Source organism: Penicillium angulare (genome assembly GCF_028827245.1).
Source record: "Penicillium angulare strain IBT 27051 chromosome Unknown utg000002l_segment0_segment0, whole genome shotgun sequence".
Classification (NCBI taxonomy): domain Eukaryota; kingdom Fungi; phylum Ascomycota; class Eurotiomycetes; order Eurotiales; family Aspergillaceae; genus Penicillium; species Penicillium angulare.
Window position 1 is genome coordinate 939,388 of NW_026623161.1, and position 14,247 is coordinate 953,634.

At 47.8% G+C, this 14,247-nt stretch overlaps 5 protein-coding genes across 5 annotated transcripts; 1 reads left to right on the forward strand and 4 right to left on the reverse strand.

Annotated features, from left to right (window-relative positions):
* Window positions 1-376: 376 nt before the first annotated feature.
* On the reverse strand, window positions 377-2,112 carry N7478_001818 (uncharacterized protein; the record flags this gene model as incomplete). The annotated part of the gene is made up of 2 exons (XM_056918032.1): window positions 377-1,793; window positions 1,862-2,112. The coding sequence occupies 2 exons, from the start codon at window positions 2,110-2,112 to the stop codon at window positions 377-379; spliced, it is 1,668 nt and encodes a 555-aa protein (XP_056783643.1).
* Window positions 2,113-2,892: 780 nt separating this feature from the next.
* Window positions 2,893-4,787, reverse strand: N7478_001819 (bestrophin family protein; the record flags this gene model as incomplete). Its single annotated transcript, XM_056918033.1, has 7 exons — window positions 2,893-3,257; window positions 3,323-3,496; window positions 3,566-3,915; window positions 3,970-4,095; window positions 4,160-4,244; window positions 4,313-4,460; window positions 4,533-4,787. 7 exons carry the CDS (start codon window positions 4,785-4,787, stop codon window positions 2,893-2,895), a joined length of 1,503 nt encoding a protein of 500 aa, XP_056783644.1.
* A 2,154-nt stretch (window positions 4,788-6,941) lies between these two features.
* Window positions 6,942-8,144, reverse strand: N7478_001820 (Alpha/beta hydrolase fold-3; the record flags this gene model as incomplete). Its single annotated transcript, XM_056918034.1, has 1 exon — window positions 6,942-8,144. The coding sequence occupies one exon, from the start codon at window positions 8,142-8,144 to the stop codon at window positions 6,942-6,944; it is 1,203 nt and encodes a 400-aa protein (XP_056783645.1).
* A 593-nt stretch (window positions 8,145-8,737) lies between these two features.
* On the reverse strand, window positions 8,738-10,689 carry fbx15 (F-box domain protein; the record flags this gene model as incomplete). Its single annotated transcript, XM_056918035.1, has 2 exons — window positions 8,738-10,471; window positions 10,534-10,689. 2 exons carry the CDS (start codon window positions 10,687-10,689, stop codon window positions 8,738-8,740), a joined length of 1,890 nt encoding a protein of 629 aa, XP_056783646.1.
* A 1,651-nt stretch (window positions 10,690-12,340) lies between these two features.
* Window positions 12,341-13,897, forward strand: N7478_001822 (caspase family protein; the record flags this gene model as incomplete). The annotated part of the gene is made up of 4 exons (XM_056918036.1): window positions 12,341-12,680; window positions 12,749-13,550; window positions 13,638-13,807; window positions 13,872-13,897. 4 exons carry the CDS (start codon window positions 12,341-12,343, stop codon window positions 13,895-13,897), a joined length of 1,338 nt encoding a protein of 445 aa, XP_056783647.1.
* Window positions 13,898-14,247: the final 350 nt, after the last annotated feature.

Sequence of the window (14,247 nt, forward strand, 5' to 3'; positions counted from 1 at the left end):
TGTACAACAGAAAGTTCACCCCATCTCTGTCCCATGAAAACCATCCCGAGAAGCGCAGTAGCACTTGCGGCGGCAAACCCTGCTTACAAAAAGAAAGTTAGAAGCACCTGCCCTCAGGTCGGGCCCGAGAAGCAAGAAGCCGAGGAAGAGGAAGGAGGAAGTCAAGCAGGCATGTCCTTTCGCTGGTATTGTCCAGATCAAGTTCTAACGGTAATGTCTCAGAACGAGCCTTGCTAAGCAAAGTCTCGAACACCCGTCATGCGTGCTTCGTCGTCCATAAGGGACATACTTACCCATCGTCTCTAACATAACAAGAGACGGTTCACTATACACGGCCCTACCGCCCAATTGGTCCCTCACTTTTCAAGTCAACCGCTCAAACTGCCATCATAGCATTTGCGGTGGGTTCTTTTGTCTCGCGCTTGACGGAACCATCAGTCTCTGACGCCGAGTCGGATGTCTCAAGATGTTGGAACCAATCGTCCTTAGACTTGCGCCACCATTCTGCGAGAGCGATGATGGTGACACCGCCCATGATAACGATCGCATAGTTGAATAGACTCGAGTCCCTGTCAATCTGGCTGTCGGCATACTCCGGAGCACACAGGACTGCGAAAGCGAAGCCATTCCAAACAAAGGTGACAATGGCAGCGATCAGACCGAATCTGCCCATATCCCAGAATCCTGGCTGGAAGGACTTGCGGGTGATAAAAGTACGACCAAGACCAACGAGCCCATATGCTGCAATGGAGCCTGCGGCGGATGTGGAGATCAAGCTGGAAAAGGCGACTTGAGACGGGAGCTGCGTGCAAAGAAGGAGAGCAGCAATGGTTGAAATGAAGATCACAGCATTGTGGGGCTGCTTCGACTTCGAGACCCGAGACAGGACATGGCTGAATGGGAAAATTCCATCGCGCGCCACAGCAAAGACCAGTCGTGAGGCAGCTACCAGCGAGATTGATGTATTGAGAATGGCACCGACCATCGATACGATAGTCATGACGACGTGAGCACGAGGACCCAGCGCCAAAGCATACATGTTGATAAATGGCTGGGGAGCATTGGTGTCGTAGAAGACATCAATAGGTGGCATGCAGAACAGGAACAAAATGATGATAGGTAAACCGCAAATCGCCGACGCGACCGTGGCCCAAAAAACACCCTTGGCAGCTGCCTTCTTAGCCGAAACAGTCTCCTCAGCAACGTGGCCAGACGCATCCTCGCCCACCAGGCAACTAGCAGTCATGAACCAAGATAGAACCCAGTTCAGACTTGGTGTTGTGTCTCCACCATTGTATGTCGACGTAAACACATACTCGGCGGTTTGGAATCCATAGGTTTGCGAAACGCCAATGGGGAGCCAGATAAAGTTGAGCAGCATGTCAATGACGATGATGATAACGCCTGTACGGAATACCCAGGAGTACATGCGCGACGGAAGGAAGTTCAAGCAAGTTGCGATTCCCAGGAAACACAACGAGAATGCCCAAGCAATGGCCCGTGCACGCACGTCGGAGGTATCGTATGGGAAGCTTGTCGAAGGATTGAACACGACTATTTCCGACACGAGATAATTCGCAACACCAAAGGTATCCGATGCAAGAAAAGCCGTCCACGCGACCAATGTCCATGCCGCCACGAGGAACGAAACGAAGCGCCCAACACGTCCACCTCCCCAAGATCGGAATGCCCAGTAGTAGATTGACCCCGCGGCAGGGTAGCTGGAACAAGCTTCGGCGAGACAAGCGGCGGTGATGATCGAAAGAATGCTACCTGAGATCCAGGAGCTCCACCTATAGGAAGACATCGTTAGAGAAATGCGACCGCTATTGTTATCCAGCCTTGGCTGCGATTTACTTACATAGCCGCAGGCCCCCCTCCACTGATAGCGATATAGAACAGCACACGAATTCCTCCAATGCAATACAAAGCAGAGAAAGAGCATGCGAAGTTATCGAAAGTTCCCCAACCACGCGCCAGAACAGCGCGATAGCCCAACTTCAGCAGTTCGCGATCATCTTCATTCACAATTGAGTCGGCGTGGTTCTCGTCAGCGCGAGCATATTGACTCATTTCGGCTGCGCGGGGGGCAGCAGCAGTATCGTGAGACATGCTTAGGGTCTCTCCTGATGGGATTCGAGTTTGCAAAAAATCAAGTTTCCGGTTTCGCGGCAGATTTTTTTGGGCGTTGAGATATCACGTAATCAGATACGGAGATTTTTTGGGACGATCCTTAACCATAACTGGTTGAATAACCATGGGTCATTGGATTTGGTAAAATCTTAATTTTAGAATACGAGATGTGGATATTTACTTTTGCTTTTGAAGTTTCGACTTCCGAAGAAATCTTAGCTAGACCTGCACTTTTCTATATAGGGTGTAGCCTCTGTCAAGTCATAACAGCAAAAGTCCAGAGCCTACGATTACCGAAACGAAATCGGTATAGGTAGTTCAAATGAGTTCAGTTCGTCTTCAAGTCATGACTATGCTAATTTCGAGTGGCTTTGTACTATGTACTTCCCATCGAGTAACCTCTTCAGCGCTGTGGATGGTCGCCTATGCCGATACTACTATATTGCCACATGCTCACTCTTCTTCTCTTTCACTACTTGGAGAGCTACTAGTACGACGGATGCGATTATGAAATCCATTTTGTGAGTGGTGTTTTCTTATTGATCTTTAAAAATGCAGCTGCTTTGATTGGCAGTTGTGGTATTGGAGAATAATAAAGCGTATTCCAATAGAATCGTTGACTGCGCATCTGGCATTGTGAGCTTCGAACAAGACCACCCCAGACACCTGTTGACTCACCGCTCCTTATCCACCCCGATGTGTCTTCCCCTTCAACTCTGGTAGACTCAATCTATTATTGAGTCCATTGGCTGGTTCCGTTCAAACAGATTCAGTGGTCCTTCTTGTGGGAAAGCTCATCGTTCGGGTTGAGACGTGCGACCCATCTACAGCAGGGTTATGGCCCGGAGAAGCAACAATTTTAGCTTGGAGGGCACTGTGGATTTCTTCACGACTCCGGCTCATCCAAGCGGGATATCCATCTCGACTCAAGGGGAATAGGACCAAATTTTCATGTCGTGTCATGAAGTCTCCGAAATCTGGAGGCTGGGAAGCCGTAATTATATCAAGCTCTTGTGCAATCTGGCGACAGTATGTTGTAAGAGGGAGGTCGTTGACGTCTTGACCAAACGGATTTTCGATTTCGCTGCCAATTGTGAGGAGACCGATGATTATGTATGCGGCGACTGTGAAAAGTTAAACAATTTAGCGTAAATTTTCATATAAGTGGGACTGATAGAGGGAAATATACTCATTGACGCTGGGATCGTGGTCCAGTTTAGGAACTTGTACAATTGGAAAGGGAGGAGCATCACATAGATCCAGGAGATTTGAGAAATTGCGATACTATATGCAGCTGGTAAAGGCGTGTCTAGAACTCGCTCCGTTCCGGTAAGTATCTCATTTAGAGTATTTAGCATTGTCACTGTACGTTCGCATCAGTACCTATGATCACACATTGAGATGCAATAATGCCATCAAGATATTAGCTCACTTGTTTGTCCCTGATACTGTGCCAGAGTCAAAGTGCCATTCTTTACACACGATTCAACATACGCAGATAGATGAACGAGGATCTCAAGCGGAAGATGTCCCAGTGGCTTCTTAGCTCGCTTGACAAGCTTGCGTGGGTTGGATCTGGCGAAAGAAAGACCCAAATCCTCTCCTATAGCCTTCCATAAGGTCTTTGGCTGAGGACACACAACGCTGCGATCGTGTGCATCCAGTGCAAATGTATCCAGGTGTCCTAAGAGTCCTGCGAGGTCTTCGTATGCGACATCAGGCTCAAATCGAAGCTTATGTTTCAAGGCCACGGCAAAGGCAAGAATAAGGTTCATCGCGGATCTGTACATTGACTTGGTATTAATGTATTGGTCTGAGTTTGGTCATTTGACCTACAGTTTTCTCAGTAAATCTTCCTTTCCATCTTCTCCTTCTCGTTCGCCGAGGTGTACCCAAATCAATCGTGCTAGGTTGCGTGATGTCTGGACTAGCGAGGCCCAGTACTTGCGGCCATCTGCCCATCTGGCATAATGTTAGTAATTTGGATAGCCGCTCAATTCATCCTTTCAATTGCGATAGAATATACCTTTCGTATGCAGTTGAACCTCGAAATGACAAAGATAATCCCACCACGAAGCCCAGAACGGTGAGTAAGATATTATTGATGCCGACTATTATTTCCGGAGAAACATCAGTATACCTATATTCCCACTCCGGGCCGCTGACGAGGAAGCCTCACGATTATGCCAATAATGAGAAATGCAGGTAATAAGTGTCGCCCAACTTCCAACAACCAATAAAGGTATGATCATTTGAGGCATTATACTTCCCTGAACTCGCATAACAATTGGCCATTTGGAGTGCTGGGTCATGTTGCGGGGTCCGTGCTAAAAACATGCCGACGTCTGTCAGTTATGAATTGCACTACCTACACAACGGAAATATCCTAATCGACATACAAAATATCGCTCTAGCTCGCTTCTAGGTGGAGGATGAAACTGTGATTCTCGCGAGTCTGCTAGGTGGTCCATGAAGCTTGGGCGTCGTGAGAACCGATCAATAAAGTCATGTTCCTTCCTCGGAGAAAGAGGAGGGGTCGAACTGGATTTCTCTTCACCATTGTTTATATGAATTGGGATGGGAATATGATTTTCATTCTCGACCATGGGGAGTCGATGTTGCCCTATAGCTGAGCAGCAGCCGTCGTCGGACATAGTTATCCAAAATCGATATAGAGTTATCAGATCTAGATTAAAAACAGGCAAAGACGCGTTTTTTGAGAGAAGCCGTTTGTGTCAAACCGGAGACTATACCTGAGTGAAGACACACTTTGAAGCTGCAGATAAAATATTCCAAGGGGAGGACTTATAAAGTAAAGACATACACAACGGCCTTCAGTGTTTCTGATCTGCAGTCACCTGGACATTACAGATTATATCCATCGAATGAGGGGATGTTGGGGATCGACAGCCAAGTGGAGCTACAACGCCACTTGCCATCTTTAGAAATCCTGCAGCCACACTGATCTTAGAATGATACGCATGAAATACTACTGGCCATTCCCACGCCCGAAACTAGAAATGGGTTGAAAGAGAGTTCATGCGCTTTTCTCGTCAGAGTCTTGGGAATTCTATAGTACATCTTAGGCAATAATTACGATCATTCAGTACATCTGTAATTATCATCCATGCCTCATTATGGCTTATGTAGTGCCAGCTGGCACATTCCATTACTTACAGCCATGGTGGTGTCTAGTAGTACTACACTTCTCAAAAGTAACCTCCTGGCTTTAATCAACTCATACTAGTGTCTGCAAGTGTAATGCTCTAGTATACCACGAGATATACATTATATAGGTAAGAGTTTTCCAGGCCTCAAGAGCCCGATCTCTTCTATTTCAAGCACCCGTTGTTCCTCCAAATTATACTGGGTCAAGTTATATGGACTCTATAAGGGTTACATCCGGGATAGTAGTATTATATAGGACTGGCTCTGAGTCCACATCAACCGTTACTCATGCAAGCATACTACTTGATACTAGGCTGTCTCGATTCCGCAAACTTGAAGTACTACTTGGCTAATCCCTTCTATATCTACTACTTCACTTTCAATGCTAGTACTTAACGTCTTTATATTTTATAAATAACCCCCTCAAGGTCATCTTCAAGTTCTCTATGCGCCTAGGGCTCATCTTCTTTGATAGTACTACTCATCTCATACTATTCTTTACCAACCTCAATTGCCCAGTACAATAGAAAACTCTCTCAACAGAAGCGACATCCACCCACGTCCAACTCTCTCGAATCACCCACTCGAGTTGACCTTCATAGTCATCGACTTTCTATCACCGGTCGACGCTTCATGCTTTGTTCTATACAATTCCCACATCATCAAGCGACTTGGTTCTATCTGTCACGAGGCTTCCAAGGACTTTGAGACTTGGTTCGTGCTCCTGGGGAGAATCTTCAACAACTTGAACCGTTAATCTTGTAAGCCTGCTTGGTAGGCCGTCTCGATTTCACGAAGTCAAAGCATTTGACTAGTTCCTTCTATAGCTTCTCCTAGGCAATCATGTATGGATTTACCGCCACTTAGGCATCACCTTCTTTACATTACTTGTTTACTTACATTATCTTTACTCTCACCACCCATTCTATATTCACTGCCTGTTTGACGTTGAATATTGTCTACCTTACATCTACTGCCTATTTACATTAAGTGCCTACTTGGCTTTCAATGCCGAGCTTCTTTATCTTCTATAAAGCTGACTTCTTCAAGTTATTCCTAAACTGCTCCATCTCTCTCGATACCAACTTTTATCCTGCGCTGGACTTCTTATTATGAACCTCTTCCATTTCTCTCGATACCGACTGCTTATTCTGCGCCGACCTCCTGCACTCGACTCGAGTTACTTGGAAGAATTTGTTATGGGCTAGACGGGCATGACCTCTGTCTGAAATGCGCTAAGTTGCATCCGTGGTCTATGTTTGAATCGAATGTTACCGATCTTCAAACAATATGGCTCTGCAATAAAAATGACATGATGGATTGTATGTATGTTCAGTTTTCAAGAAGACATGCTCGTCTAGGAACGTCGTTTGGTCTCAGTCGTTTAGGACCGTCTGTCGGCCTCAGTCTCCAAGATTTGGGCATCGCAAATATCTCAAGTTTGCATGTCGACTATTCGAATTTTATCTTACTTAGATCCTTGTACTGCACATATATTGAGTTGAAAATCATGACTTCGGTCTTTTTGTTCTTTCATAAAAACTTTCCTACAACGCTAAGTGTTCTCAAGTTGAAAATCTTGGAGAACCAATAAGAAGCAAGATATACATTACTCTAACTCATAGCACGTAGATACTTAGCTACTTAGCTACGTCAGGTATGCAAAGACCAACATCTAATTGTGACACAAACTTTGCAGCAGCCTCATGAATCTCAACCTGCTCCCTAGGCCATCCCAACATAGTCCCAACAACGTAAATATCATGCGGCACACCCGGCACCTCAAGATACTCAACCCGATTACCCAATCTACTCATCGCAGTCGCAAACCCCCTCACGCTATCACATAGAACCTCCGCTCCTCCAGCCTGCACAAAGATCGGAACAGGAGTAACAAACGGATGCAAAGCCGGCGACAAAAACGGATCATCAAGTCTTACGGTCTCAGGCGGCGCGATCGCTCTCGCACCCCATGCCATCATACTCCCGAAACAGTAATCTGTCTTGATATTCCTGTGTGCCTCCACTGCATCGGTATCACCCTCAAAACTATACTCGAGCGATGGTGAGAAGAGCAAACATGCTTTTGGAGGCGGGTATGAAGCGAGCTGATGATCTGGTATATCTTTTATAGAGACGAGGTACCGTAGAAGTGCGACTGCGATCGTTGAGCCTGTAGAGTCGCCTGCCAAAACGATTCGGGACGGCGATATTCCCATATCTTTCACGAGGTAAATATATGATGTTATCGCATCCTGCATTGCGCCGGGGTATGGTGTTGGATCATTCCCTCCTGCAAGACGGTACTGTAGCCAGAAAGAGCGAGTATTGTTGCCCAGTTTATTATTTAGAAGTGTAGCTGCTGGTCCCGAGTCCTGCGGTCTTCCAGTAAGCCAGAGGAGTGAGCCAGAGTGAAAGGATAATACGACGAGTCCCTGCTCGTCTAGTAAGGATTCTTTCGACGGGAGCTCGGGATACCATGTTCCGCCGACCGTGGCGGGCTGGATATTATCGCTGGTGAAGGAGCCAGAATATACAGATGCAGGCGCAGGATCAATGGTCACCCATCTTTCGCCGAGTTCTCCCGCCTCAAGACTTAAAGATTGTGTGAAACCTAGCTCGGTGACGATTTGGAATCCCCGCTCTAAGAGGCGGGTCATGCATGCTTGGCGGTATGTCCAGTTTGGGTCTTGTCGACGGGACCGTGGTATATAGTAGAGACTGTAAAAGAGACCTTGGAAGGCACCTCGTAATAGAGCGATGGGGATCCAGATTGCGAATCCGGGCTGTCTTGTTCGCCAGCCGCTTGGCACCGCATTGTCTTCTGCGAGTGATCGGGCCATTGGGCCAGGTTGGTGTGTTGAGGTTTTTGTGAGGGGTATCAATCGAGAGTCGAGGGGAGAGGAGAGAGGAGGACGGCAGACTGCTGAGCTTTCGTGGATTTTATCGGAGGGAAAGTGGAAACATGGATTTTGGCCCTTTCGCAATGTAAGCCTAAAGAAGTAAGCTGTGAGCTGTGTAGAGATGACGCGCTAATGTTGGGGATCCACTGTGGAGCCACCAGGTATCAGCGTGTCCGATCCGGAATAGGTTAGCTTACGCCCCCGCGTGGCTTGGATGAGGTTTCGTCGGTCAAGGCTCAAGGCTTCGAGGATGGCGTGATTTTGAGGCTCTTAATGGGTGTATCTCTTATTTTTGAGAATTTGGATTGAAAATGGAGGGGTTTGAGTTCTTGGGTGCTCGTATTCGGGTTATCGTGGTCGTGTTAGTGATGTACACGGGTTCCAAGGTTACTATGTGCGACCGGGATTTATTCTACAGAAAGAGTAAAAATATTGAAATATGTATTGATTGATGTTTAATATGTGTAGCTAAGGCTACTTATCCTTTATTTTGCTGCTATGTGATGATCTGGTAACAGAATCAGTTTGCAGCTTCATCGTAGCCAGTATCCCCATTTGATAGCTTGGTAAAAGGGCTTAGCCTCCCTGACAAGAGATCCATTCGACTGATCTGGCTGAGGTGGCTCGATGGGGAATTTTTTATTGGGTACGGATGGTTTCTTCACGCTTTGCAAAGATGATAGATTTGGGAAGCGGATTTGGGGATCAAAGCTTATTAGGACCAAAGCCTTGTGTCCCATTGGTAGACCCGCGCATTGGATGGAATAGATGAGCGATCGCTCATCGGAGGTCGCTTTAATAGTGTTGATTCGGGAATCAGGACAGAGGATCTGCTGGAGTTCTCGGGGGCAGTCATCTGATGGCCACATGTGAACGCCTCGAGAAACGAAGCGCTCTTCTGAGCCCTCGACGGGCGAGCCATCTTCATTATATTGTGTTGGGCCGAGGAGGAGACCCTTGGTGCCTTCATCTCCTACTTCGTCCACTGGACACTTGCGTTTTCGGGATACCGTACGAAGTCGCAGACGGTCTTGCGATCGGAAGCCGTCTGCTTGGGGAGCTGGATCATTCACCAGGTCAATAAAGGTTGATGCAGCGTGGTTGTAATTGCGGTGTTTTGTGCGAGCTGCAATGAACTCTTGTCGCTGTGTTTGGTCTTGGGTGGATTCATATTCTGCGTGGTAGTCGCGACGTAGCCGTTTTGCTGGTCGGTGCTCATTGGAGTTGTCGGTCGTTTTTGGGCAGTCGGGGCTATTATTTCGGAAGGTAGGAAACATTGTTGGTGTTTCAGTCTCGCCATAAGTAGCGAGAGCCTCCTCGGGGGTGGGGAGAGGTTGGGTGTAGTAGGTGCGGTGGTTTTCGCTTTTGCCATCAGGCCATTCGCGGCGACATTCTAGTATAACTGGTCGGCCGGTGACCTCATCTGTGCGAATAGAAAGATCGGTCCACATTTCGTTAATAGGGCCCTCGCAATGCTCGCGACGCCATAATCGATCATTCCAGCAGCGACGATTATGGCGAGGTGCATGACAGAACCAATGGTAGTAAGAAGAGTAACGCTCATCGTCATCTGAGGCAACTTGGGTTGACACCGCATACAGGTGCTCGTTGTAGATCTCAAAGGTGAGGTATTGACCAATGTCACCATCTCCGACGTGAGCAAGAGGGAATACAAGAGATGGCTCATCCGAGGCAGTAAGATCCACTCCGTGAATATCCCAGACTCCATCTGAGCCACCAACTGCAGAGAAGAATCCGTACCACAGGTAAGTCCCGCAGTGTCGCACAAACAATGGGGCAGATGAAGGGATGCGACCTCGGAAAAGTAAGCGTTTCTTTTTGGGGTTGTCTGTGCGTGTTCCTATGTCAATCGCTAGCAGCATGTCTTCCTGGGCAGCAAAGTCGTCCACTCGAAACACGATAATGCCATCTGCATATCGAAGCAGCGATACCCGATGCACTACATCTGGGTCCGGGCTGCCCGGACCTGGATGCAGGCGACGAAGGAGACCGAGTAAGTTGAAGACACGTTCCTGCTTGTCTGCAGCATGCACATTGAGCAATCGGATATCGTTCCCCGCTCGATAGCACAGGAACCCTTGATTGTAGATGAAATCGGCCCCATAGGCTAGAACGCAAACCGAATACGGGTCTGCAGTAGCCACCGCCTCATGAATGTCAAACCGGTGCCCAACAGCCTTACGGTAGGTGTAGCCAGCCCGATTTTTCAAGACTGATTGACCCTCCGTACTGAAGAGAAGACTCCTCTGTGTATTGAAAAGTTAGTTTTGGGCTTAAGTGGGGGTAGCGGTGTGTTGGCTTATCTTACCTCGACTGTTTTACGGGCGATGAGGTCACTTTCGGTAGCATCGCGGAGAGCGCGATTGGTGCGGCTCAGGTGGACTAAATCGCGATCGTCCAGCGATGTCGCGATTTGGTAGGAAATGTCAAAAGGAAGTGAGTCAAGGCTCAGTCTAGATGACATGGCTGCGAAGAAAAAAAGGAACGCAAAATAAAAGCAAATTAAGGGTATGGGAATTGGAATTGGAATGAAAATGGGAAGATAGGGAAAGTGGGGATGCGAGGTTAACGGTTAACATGAATAATCCATGTTCGAAAAGTTGGAGACAAACAAATCAAAAAGGGAAAGAATGAAAGTTGCTTTTAATATTGAAGAAGAGGGAGTGTTTCCACAGGGACGGGCTCTCATTTATGAACCAGCCTCCGTTGAGCCTCACTTGTGAAGTTGCAGGGTCCCAAAGCGGGCAATGTTTTCACTTCGCAGTGAAAGAGCGCGGCTCAGCCTCCGAGCCTCAAGACCTAGTCAAGCCCCAAGCCCGATCGGCATGCCCACGCAATCTGCTGAGGACGGAGTTATCAAGCGACACCGAATAAGATTTTCCACTCCCTACTTGCTTATTTGAGTAAAATTTACGATTCATTTATTCCTCTCATTGGCTAAGACCAATTTTACTATTAAATTTTATACTTTTGCCCTTGTCTTTGTCCCCTCTTAGACATTACTCTGATGCGGCTCTGCCTTCAAATGTTGTTGGGAAACATCCTGGGGCATTCCGATTGGGCTAAACAGTAAATCAAGGGCGGAATGCGGATTACCACAGCTGTATAATTGCGCTCGTTATTGAAATTTATTGATTATGCCAATATTTGTTGTGGCCACTAATCATTCTTACTCGCGTGAGGGCTCCATGCCATGCGGCTCTTCGCGAAATTGGCCTCTTCCAAGATTTCCTTTCCTCCCCGAGCACCCACCCACCCACCCACCCACCCACACCTACTTTATGATCGCCAATGCGTCTGAAGGACTTGTCGGCCATTCGTCTTGTGAGGCTCTCATGCCCCCATTCATCGTGTGATACTTTTTATCTCAACCGGATTCTCGGTTTTCTAGACCAGTGTGATCTTTCCCTACCCAGTTAATGAGTAGACTTCGGCGTTGACTTCGCCGAACACGAGAACACCAACTTGTTTCACCCCGCACTTACTCGTTTGGCCAGCCTCGCTCGTCATAAGACTATACCAGAAGCATATAGCTCTAGCTTGAGTCCGTAACCCTTCATCCTGCAGCTTGGTGGATCTTGCGTACGAGTCCAAGGAGGCTTATGTCATGATCTATTTTTAGTCCAATATTGGCTGTATACCGATCATGTGACCTGACCCCGGCTCTGTATTATGTCAGCACCTCGGCAGTCGTCATTGCCAAGACTTTTTCGGGCTGCAAAAACATTGTTGCCTTGCATCACCGTAGGGCTGAGTGGGAGGTTCCTGACTGCTTCCATGGAAATCTACTGGTTTGGAAAACTACATCTTGACGGGTCTACTACGATAAGGTTTCTCGACGAAGCACTTTCTGCAATTAGCGGCCGCCTTTCGTCTTTGATTTGGATCCGAAGTCTTCATTCTGTACAGCCCGTATAACGAGTCTCTCTTTCAAGTTAATCAAGCCGAGATTTGCGTCGCCCCACTGGTCAGCCAAGCCCGATACTGCCGATACTTTTTGAGGAGATAAAAACCTTTCTGTGGAGATCCCACTTTCTTTTTTCGCTGTCTTTTCTCACCTCACGTTCATATCCTATATAACACGTGGGCGAATAGCTTTCCACATTTCTATATTGATGTCGTACTATCCACCACCAGGGGCTCCTCCTTATGGGTACCCTCCACCACCACATGGTCAGTGGCAAGGCCAGCCTCCCCCTCAGCCATATGGTTATCCCCCGCAACCATACTATGGACAGCAACCTCCTTATCCGGCGCAAGGTAAACAACCGCCGCCCCAACCACCTAGACCGTATCCAGGTGCATATCCATCACCCTCACCGCAACCTCCCGTGTATCATCACACGCCAAGTCCCCAACCACCACCGGGTGGCTTCAGACCGTCACCTCAGCCCTATGGACAGGCCCCACCTCCTCACCCGTCGCATCAGCACCACCTGAGTGCGTCTCGTAATGGTATGTCTTCACCGCTTCGCATTCGTCCCAAGTGTCAAGATGCATCGACCATCTACTGACCGCTATAGAACCTCGACCGATCTCGCCAAATTTACCTCCACCGCCGCCTCAAAATCTGCAGCACTTCGGTTCAGGCGCGCCGTCTAATTATCAGTTCCAGTACTCGGCCTGTACTGGACGCCGTAAGGCCCTTTTGATCGGCATTAACTATTTCGGACAACCGAACACATTGCACGGCTGCATTAATGATGTAACTAATATGTCTGCTTTCTTACATGACCGATTTGGGTATCGACGCGAGGATATGGTTATTTTGACTGATGACCAACGTAATCCAATGAGCATTCCAAACAAGCAGAACATCATCCGTGCTATGCATTGGCTTGTGAAGGATGCACAACCCCATGACTCTTTGTTTATCCACTTTTCGGGTCACGGTGGTCGAACACCAGACTTGGATGGAGATGAGGATGATGGATTCGATGACGTTATCTACCCAGTCGACTACCGTACTGCCGGCCATATTGTTGACGATGATATGCATGCTATCATGGTACGTCCATTGCGACCCGGTGTCCGATTGACGGCCATTTTCGATTCATGTCACTCGGGAACTGCCCTGGATCTACCATATATCTACTCGACACAGGGTGTGCTCAAAGAGCCTAATCTGGCGAAGGAAGCCGCCCAGGATCTGTTTAGCGCCTTTAGCTCTTACTCACAGGGCGATCTGTCCAGCATGGCTAGTACCGCCATTGGATTTTTCAAGAAGGCCGCTAACGGGGGCCAAGCGCGTCAGCGCACCTTAAAGACTAAGACGTCACCAGCAGATGTGGTGATGTTTTCCGGGTCCAAAGATACGCAAACATCGTAAGTGGCTCAGTGGCGTGCGGGGAGATGATCCTTAATCCAATTAATCCCTGACTAACCCCTTTTTTTTACTTTGATTCAATATAGGGCCGATACTTTCCAAGACGGACAGGCGCGTGGAGCATTGAGCTGGGCGTTTATAAAATCTCTAAAGCAATGGCCACAGCAATCTTATCTGCAGCTATTGAATACGATTCGGGCGGAACTCGACGGGAAATACTCACAAAAGCCGCAACTCAGCAGCAGCCACCCTCTTGGTAAGTTCGAGATCTGCCGTGCAACCATAATTACGGATTTTGGGGCTGACTTTGAGATCGGCAGATGTCAACTTGCGCTTTGTTATGTAAACTACAGGTTTCAAAGAAATGAGAAACGATGTTATGGCCCTATATTGCTGTGTATATTTTTTAGCCCATTCTTTTTTCTCTTTTCCTTTTTTCCGCCCGTAGGAGTTCCGACCCTTAGCCACAATCATTCCTTGATTCTTGTGGTATTGGTCTCACTGCTAAGATTTTAGGTCAATCACCCCCTCTCTCTGTTTGTGTGTTTGTTTTTAAGAATGGAGACGATTGTCGTGCGGGGGGTGCATAGTGGATAGCTGTAATTACAGGACATGAATGGCCCGCGATTCATGTCCCCTCCACGGACCTCGTGTGTATTCCGATGCGTTGCTGTGGTTTGTTGTTGGCCCCATCGC